Raw genomic sequence first — 8,601 nt, 5'->3', positions numbered from 1 at the left:
GTCAAAACACACACACGCGCGCGCACACAGATGTCTACCTCACATATATTTATATATCTTATGTACACTCACGTAATTATGCATGCCATGTCCAATTGTTCGCCTTGTCAGTGAAAAATTAAGCATTTGTCCCAAGAAGATATAGGTGTGAAGTTTCTCTCGTGCAGTCGTGGCGCTTGATCTTGGCGAATTTTTTGTAGATCAGCACGCTGTTATACCCAGATGTGCTGGAACCTGCTCAGCTTGGGGTGCTTGTTCTTTGGTAAGGCCATCTGCGCCTACAGCTGCTGTAACGACCTCACAGCGCCGTAGTGCACACAGACTTCGTTAAGCTTTCTTGCAGACGTCGTACTGTTCTTGGCGGGCTCTGTGTTCATACTCGCGCCTCGTGAGAGTCATGCCCATTTCCATGAAGGTTACCATAAGAGAATCGTCTGCATCAATGCCAGATGTATGCGTTTGTGTGCCATGGTTCTTGTCCTTCAGTTTGAACAGCTTGGACTCGCCCATAGCTAAGTGTGGGATTTATTTGCATTGGAATCGTACTACAATAAAGCTGCAAGACTGCAATACACTTTTGTTACAAAGACTTTCTATCTGTATGAATGTTTAATGGTATCGTTGATTTCCAGACTTGTAGGACACTAGGAACTTCTATTTTCAAGTCAAGCTTCCAGAGATCTGTATCAAGAACAAGCTGGCCTGACACCGAAGACTGGTCTTCAAGGCACATTGGAGGATGATTGACTCTGGCCAGAGAAAGAACTGGTTTAAGAACAAGGAATGGACTGGTTGTCCTAAGCAGCAACTGCTCACTATCGCCCAAAACAGCTGTGCCGACGAGCAGTTGGGCTTCGATAAAATTGAAACTCAATGTGAAATCAATACTCGACTAATTAGCGTCTCTGGCAATTTAAACATCATTTTGCTGACATATTATGACTGTCAGCCGCTGACCACCTAACTTATGCATGCGGCCCACAAGTGGTTCACGGACCACATTGAGAATCACTGTCTTAAAGGAGAAATTTCTCAGTAAGGGGAATGAATGGTTTATGGGAGGGAGGTGTGGAGCACGCATAGTCAGGGCTACCCTAGCAGTCAGGCTTTACTATTTGCTTCCCCATCTGGTCTGACAAGTACTCTCATCTCCCTCCTCCAGGCCAAACCATTCTTCCTGCCACAGGGTGAAGAATGAATTTCGATGTACAATTCCTTCTTTTTTTAACCTAGACTCTGTTTTTGATGTGATTATTTATCCATTTATCTTAAAACTAGCACTTTTTTGTACCTCAGCTGAGCACACTTTTAAATTCATAGCTGGGATTAATAAAGCTGGTCACTTGTCAAATAGTTATCTTTGAACACATGGGCATGCACTTCTCTAGCTCTGTGTGTGTCCTTACCAGCACTGCAAGTAAAACACTTTGCCAGCTCACACAGATCTATTCAATCTTGTCCATCATGAACAATAAAACATAATTAAATAATTTATTTAAGTAATTTTTCCTCAGGTTAGGCATACTTTCAGTCACAAGGCAGCTTACTTTTTGGCAGGATAGATGTAGAGATTCTGGATTTTATAGCACACAGGCTTCATAAGAACTTGTTTTTTAAAAGTTCATTGTTTTTGTCATTTCCTTTCATTGTGTCAATGTCTCCAGAAACAGGCATCACAAGACGGCCTCTATTATGACTAAACCACACACAAGCTTTTAACCAAAAATAAATACATCATCACATTGCATAAATACTGTTTGATCCAAAGATGCAATGATAAGAAAATAAAAGTCAGTTACCATGCATCACATAAAGTACACCCTGAAATGATGTGAGATTTGCCTCAAATGGTCACCATCAAGTCCAAGAAGTCATGAAGACAGAACAGTTCAACACCTCTATTGCTCATGTCTTCAGAGCACTATTTCAACACAATTTTGATCTTGTTAAAAATGCAATTTTCACAGTGACTGAAGGCTGCCAGTGAGGTAGAAAAGGGCACTGGCTGTCTCGGTGCTCTGTATATACTGTGCTTGCAACTCTTCCTCCTGCTCTAAAGCCTCTTCCATGCCTGCAGTCATCACATCCTGCACCAGAGCTGGCTGCTGTGTCTGAAGTACTTCCGCTGCATCATCTGCTGCAGCCACAGCATCAGAATCATCCTGCACCACACATTTATAACTGGTTAGCTTGGTCAACTATTGTTTTTATAAAATGATATAAAATAAAAATTAGTTTATACACTGGCTATATGTACTATAAATACCAGGTGCAGATTAGTCCATAATGCTTCAATTCGTACTGATGAATAAAAAACTAGTTTTACCTGCCCAAGCTGTTCAGTTTCTGTCATGGCAAGATCCACAAGGTTGTCGCTTGAAACAGTATTAATGGCTGCAGGAAACTTCTCTATATCCGTTTCATGGGTTCGACTGTGGCGCTGCAGCCCATAGCCAGTGTTAAACTTTTTGCCACAAATGTCACAGCTGAAGGCTCCTGGCTTTAAGTGAAGGCTGAGGATGTGCTTGCGCTGGACGGACTGAGTTTTAAAAGCAGATCCACAGTACTGACAGAGAAAGGGACGATCACTGGCATGCTTCGTTAGATGTTCCTTCAGGTGTGCCTAAAAAAAAAAGAGAAAATGCAAACATCAGAGGAGGGAGATGTGCTGTAATTAAGAGTGGCATGTATCTAAGCTCACAACTTTCAACTCTTAAAATGTTAGCAAAATGGCCAGATTGCAGAAGACTGACAATTATATTTTCATTAATAAAAAAATATCAGTCTTCTGCTGCATTTTTTATAAATCAAGAAAGCAGAAAACAAAAACAAAAAATATGTAAAAATTTACTGAAGTGTTCAGCTTGCTCTTAGACTGAATACTGGTCACTGTCCTTTTTGATACTATTTTTCATGTACTTGATCCGCCATTTAACACTGATAGATCAGCATACTGAAGCCTGACATATAAAGCAGAAAAAAAAAATATCCTAGGCTTGGCAGAAATATAAACTTTAAATAGAAGACTTCAGAAATTGAAGGACACTGAGGCCTCTTTTATATATTAGAGTCTTCTGTTATGGATCAGCAGCTTTGAAACTTTAAGAGTGGATCAGAGCCAAACACATCTTGCGCCAGATAACCTTCGACTATGCATCCAAACGTATCAATGCATTTAACTTATGATTTCACAAGTTTTTTTTTAATAAACTGAATAATTTCTGACTTCCACTAAGATCAGGGAAGGGGGTTATGTGAGCATTGTGTGTATACGTGTACATGTGTATACACATATCAGCATGAATTTTTTTTTTTACATTCATTCTTTCTCTCGAGGTCATACTTGTAGGTCAAACTGTGCATAATAAGTTATAATCATTCAAAACCCAAGCTAAACAGTTAATATTTTATTGCTGTCAATGAACAATAAGTTGCCAAACCTGTGAGCGACACCCTTTGTTACATTGCGGGCAGTGAAAGTGGTAAGTGCGTGTGTCCTGTGACATGTGCACCACCTTATGTTGCTGCAGTGCATCTGTCCTCTTAAATGCTTTTCCACAGACGTCACAAAGGTGTGGTCGCACTTCAGGCCCATGAACATCACGACAGTGTCTTTCATAATGAACTCTTTGCTGAAACGTTCTGGTACACTGGGTGCATTTGAAGGCATCGTGACCTGCTACTGGTCCATTTGAAGATTCCTGTGCATGTTTCAGAACATGGCGTGTGAAATACTTTTGACTCCCAGATGTCAGTCCACACACATTACATTTGTATAGCTGTTGTATAGAAAGGGAATTTAAATTAGCAAAGGGAAAAATAATTAAAGATGAATCGTCAAAAGAAGTGAGCAGTTTGTTCTTAATAAGACTTAGTGCTGATTTTTAAAAACTGTCATGTAATGATAAAGTTCCACTATGTTTAACTGTATTATTCTCATGAAGTTTCACAGATTTGCTCAAATTACCTTCATTAAGCAGAAATGGAAAAATTTTCACATTTGTATGATACATCTCATTTTCTGTGCAAAATTGTTGTGGAGCTGGTATCTTGATGCTCTGTCAAGTTACTAGATTACCTGCACTGGGAAGCATTCACATGTAGATCCTTAATTTCATTAATTTACCTTTATATACAGTATATAAAGTGCAAGCCTTCCCTTTAAGACTTTTCTATTCATCTCCAAAATTGTTAAACAGAGTTGAAAGCATGCTTGAATATTTTCTTTGTGTTATTGACACTACCTGGTGTTGCTGTGAAGGGCTAGAAGCATTCCCATTTGGATGCTTCATTTTTGCATGCTTCTGTAACTGCTGTCTGCTATCAGTGACATAGTCACAATAGTCACATCGCACTAAGCTTTTCTTGTGAAGAAGTTCATGCCGTCGCAGGTGGCTTAGGCGTATGGTAGTGAAGCTGCACTCCTCACATTGATGTAACTCTGTTCCTGGCATGTCATGACATTTTAGATGTTTCAGGTAGTGACTCTCTCTTTTGCTTTTGAACGAGCATGTTTTACAGAAAAATTTGAAAGGAATTCTCCCTTCATAAATGCGCCGCTGCTGTGTAGCTTTGGACTCGTGCTTTTTCCGTCGAGACTTCCTAATAACTGAAAAAGAAACCTAAAATAATTAATGCATAACAGTTTTGCGATTTCCATAAATTTATTTTTAAAAATTACAGGTGGTTTTTTTTTTTAAACATACTGTCATTTGATTTATTAATGCTGATTTATTTATACATAATAATGATTTATTATTCTCCACATGCAAAAATTAGTAGTTTTAGAAACTAGTTATGGTACTCAGCTTTGCCTTGGTTGCCTCCCAATGCTATTTCAGTTGTAATTTTACTGCCAACTTTCAATCTATCACTTCATTTGTCTTAAACATGCTGTATGATGGCTGCTAAAGAGGAATAAAACAACAAAAATCCTCAGTGCTCTGTGCCAAAGAGTCTGGAAATGAAAAGAATGGATGCACTTTTGCTACCCCTTCCAAAAACATAAAAAAAACCAAAAAAAACAAAAAAAAACAAAAAAAAAAAAACATAGCCTATGACATTCAGATAATTGAAAAGAATATTCCAGCCAAAGTTGGTTGGGATTGGGCAAACAGCGCAGATATGATCAGTGTTAAAACAAACACTCCACCACATTCACTTTACATGATAATGACCACAATACAACTATTAACATCACCAATTCTTATCAGACTGATGTCTTGCTGCTTATCTCACATACCTGAAAGTGAAGAGGAAGAGTCTTTAATGTCATCCATGCGATTTTCAAACTCAATTTCACCAGCGTGAATATCTTCATTTGAATTTTTTAAAAATCTGCTTTCTCCCACCTCATTTTTCTCAGTTTTTGAACTTAATATATCTTCTTCCTCATTACTTTTGGCCATTTTTCTTGGCTTTCCTTTCCTTTTGCGTTTAGGCATTTTAATGTCATTTTCTGCCTCATCATCAGATGCAAAGGCATCCCTACTGTTCAGAACTCCAGGCAAATTAGCTGGCACTTTGATCTGTCTTCCTTTTGATGAGACAAATGGAATCAGAAGTCTACAAGACGTACTTTTGTCACTTGTTTTCTTCTGCTGTGGCTGAGAGGTTGATAAAGCTGTCACCTGTTCTGTAGAAAACTGGAGTCTTGTGTACTGTGGCAAATTAAGGAGGTCTTTAAGACGATTATGGACACGAACAACTGTGGAGAGTGATGCCTCAAGCGTAAAGCATCGCTGATCGTCAATACCTAGTTGTACATTTTCCTCAGTTCCCAGCTGCTCAAGAAGAACATCCTGGCTCTCTGGCACAATATTCATCACGGCAGCATTTAGTTTTGCACATACTCTTGTGAAAATCTGTTTAAAACAAAGAACATTCAAGTTTGCTTTCATGATTTTTTTTACTACAGTAGCATACAAAAATATGACATCTAAACACATAAAATGAGTAGTACAGGCAGTCATTACAACCCCCTTCCCTACACCCCTAGAAACAGAATATTAATTCTGCATACATGCATTTAAATAAATAAAATATTCATCACAGAACTTTAAATCATGCAGATATGGGTTATATAAGTGTATATCAATAGGTAAACGTGGCAGAGAAGAATTTTAAAAAGAGTCCGTGCTTCTCTGCTAATGCAGGAAACAAAACATATTCATGCAGATGCAAAGATGAAGCCTACTTAATGCTGACAGCTTCATTGAATAAATTACAAAGTGTCAAAACCTCAGCAGAAATTCTACAGCAAACCTTCACCACCTCACTTCAGAAGCTACTTCTGTAATGAAAGCTTGTATTGCTAAGCAAGTTAATGAAAAAGAGAAAAGAAAGAAGCAAGCACAAAAACAGAGACATTGACTCACTGGAGTTTCATCAGAGAGCTCAGCATCAGGGATGATGGTTGAATGTCCCTCTTCCACAGACTCTGCTGTCAGAATACCTGCCGACCCAACCTGTACAGCAGTCAAAGGACTGTTGCTGGTCATATGCAGACAGGCAGCTGCTACTGTCTGCCCCACAGATTGTGTTGCTGCTGTGGATGCAAAATTGACCAGTTGTCCACCCAACTCCACCTCTTCTCCTGAATGGCTCTTCTCTTCATTTTTAACATTAACTGCAGGGGAGATAAGTGTCTGCACTAGACTGGCAGACTCTGCAGAGATGTTGAGCACATTCCCAACGTTGGTGTCTGTGATGGCAATTTCTTGGCCACCTTCTACAAAAGGGAGGGTATGGAGGGTGATTATAGTGTTCTGGGGGGTGAGGCTGCTCCACTGCATCTCGTGAGCGCCTGTGCTAGGATTGATAGCCATAGACCTGATATAATCTGCAATCCATAATTGCACAGCATTACTATTACTGTTGCCTAATAACAGTCATGCCCAAACAACTATGTCTGAGTGAAAAGACTGTCAATAACATTGCAACCAGACTACACAAGACACTCTGCACCCTACAACTTGTAAAAACTGTTCATAGGTATTTGTTTCCCTGTAAATAACTGACCACATAATGCACTGTGGTATTAAACGAGTCAAAATAAAATGGCAGATGAACACACATAACATACTGTCAATACAAAAAAGATTCTTTTTCAAAACAATAAACTTTAAAATACCTTTTCATAATTATAATAATAAAAGAAAGATTTGTATAGTACATACTCACACTTTTAAGGAGCATGCTCTCAATGTTTAAACAAGAATGAGACAAAGACAACATCTGAACTAAAATTGAACATACTACTTGTCCCTTACCTGATACAGACACACCATTGGAACCTTGTACTACAGAGAGATTCTGAGTTGGAACTGACTGCATGATGGCTGTTTCCAAACCAGCAGAAAGTATAGTAGAATTTCCCAGTGTTGTCATTGTAAAGCTTGGACCCAATGAAATAGTACTTGTGTTATTGTCTGATGCTAAGTCGTCACTGTCACTCATTATATTGCCAACACTGAGGAAAAAAATATATTAACCCTGAAGATGACAATATTTAATCATAAGTTAACTAAAGAAACTACTGAATGTTAAAGTTCTCTATAATTTTATTCATTAGTTGTTCAATGCAACCAAATTATTAGGCTAATTTTTCCTATTCTATCCTGTAAGACACAAACAGCCAAACTATGTGAGTTAACATCATTTGCATCAAATCTGTGCATATGTGTAGGTTCTCAAATACATGCTTATATACCTGTTCAGTTTTGGCTGCATGCAATTGAAGAAGTTTAAGCATATTTAATATGAGTGAGTGTGTGAATGGCTATGTATATGCTCATGTGCAGATTGGGGTGTTCTGTGTGCGTCAATTTTATTATTGCTCAAGAAGAGTATGGATTGAGTGTGTTTCCTATGCTAATTTTCTATGAATCCTGCTTGCGGACTCTTGGTGACAATCACCAGAGAAAAAGAGTGAAAAAGACAGAAAACATGAGAGGGAAAGTGCTTGCTCTTGTAGATATGTTATGCTTTAGTATTTTGAAAAAGTTGTTAGGGAGTAAATGTCACCTGAAAGACTTACACACATGGGCCTGTGTATATGCATTTGTGTATGTGTGTGTGTGAGAGAGAGAGAAATAGGCAGCGAGTGAGAGAGAGAGACTATAGAAGAGGGGAGATGAGTGGAAAAAGAACAGGGTTGGATAATTACTGTTTTACATGGGGTCAGTAGGTAAGATTCTTCATGAGATTTATTCCAGTCATGTAAACTTAGTGCGAAAAATTTAGTGTGCGTGAAACGAGCTATGGAGACACGACACTGACTTTGTTATAGGCGCCTCAGGGCTACAGAACACTCGCAGACTTTTTAATTAGTGTTTCACCGATACTGTTGGATTGCTTGTCACCAAGCGATACACTCGTACAGATGACACACAATGGTCGTCTACACAATCATGGCCATACTTTCTTGTTGGAATTTAGTACTCACCGTAAAGTCGCATCATTTTCCATGTCAAAAGCGTTGTTGTTTTATATTGTTAGTGATGGGTCTGCATCAACACTCACAGCACACAAATGTTTGGTCTTCCCACGGGGTCTAGAACCAGGCCCTTCCCCGTTCCTCGCGTCTCTCTCCGATTAAAA

At 38.8% G+C, this 8,601-nt stretch overlaps 1 protein-coding gene across 3 annotated transcripts; it reads right to left on the bottom strand.

Moving 5' to 3' along the window:
• Positions 1–1,477: 1,477 nt before the first annotated feature.
• On the bottom strand, positions 1,478–8,601 carry LOC112565392 (zinc finger protein 286A-like). 3 transcript variants are annotated; one of them, XM_025240827.1, is made up of 8 exons: positions 8,447–8,601; positions 7,272–7,471; positions 6,378–6,841; positions 5,243–5,864; positions 4,245–4,609; positions 3,441–3,779; positions 2,327–2,623; positions 1,478–2,162 (listed from the first exon to the last, which is right to left on the bottom strand). In XM_025240827.1, exons 1-8 carry the CDS (start codon positions 8,467–8,469, stop codon positions 1,962–1,964), a joined length of 2,511 nt encoding a protein of 836 aa, XP_025096612.1. In that variant the 5' UTR covers positions 8,470–8,601; the 3' UTR covers positions 1,478–1,961. The 3 variants fall into 3 exon arrangements, with proteins under 3 accessions (XP_025096612.1, XP_025096614.1, XP_025096613.1); XM_025240829.1 differs by having other exon boundaries at positions 3,441–3,701; XM_025240828.1 differs by having other exon boundaries at positions 7,272–7,396; positions 8,447–8,595.

The sequence above is a fragment of the Pomacea canaliculata genome, linkage group LG5 (genome assembly GCF_003073045.1).
Source record: "Pomacea canaliculata isolate SZHN2017 linkage group LG5, ASM307304v1, whole genome shotgun sequence".
Classification (NCBI taxonomy): Eukaryota; Metazoa; Mollusca; class Gastropoda; order Architaenioglossa; family Ampullariidae; genus Pomacea; species Pomacea canaliculata.
Note: the sequence above shows the minus strand (reverse complement) of the source record. Positions and strands in the feature narration are given on the sequence as shown.

What these genes read in the sequence shown, in the direction of transcription:
- LOC112565392 (XM_025240827.1), bottom strand. Translation starts at nt 8,469, where the DNA reads ATGGAAAATGATGCGACTTTACG. An exon ending in GAAAATGATGCGACTTTACG is followed by an intron (nt 7,472 to 8,446) that starts GTGAGTACTAAA and finishes TTTTTTCCTCAG; the next exon opens with TGTTGGCAATATAATGAGTG. An exon ending in CAATGGTGTGTCTGTATCAG is followed by an intron (nt 6,842 to 7,271) that starts GTAAGGGACAAG and finishes TATGGATTGCAG; the next exon opens with ATTATATCAGGTCTATGGCT.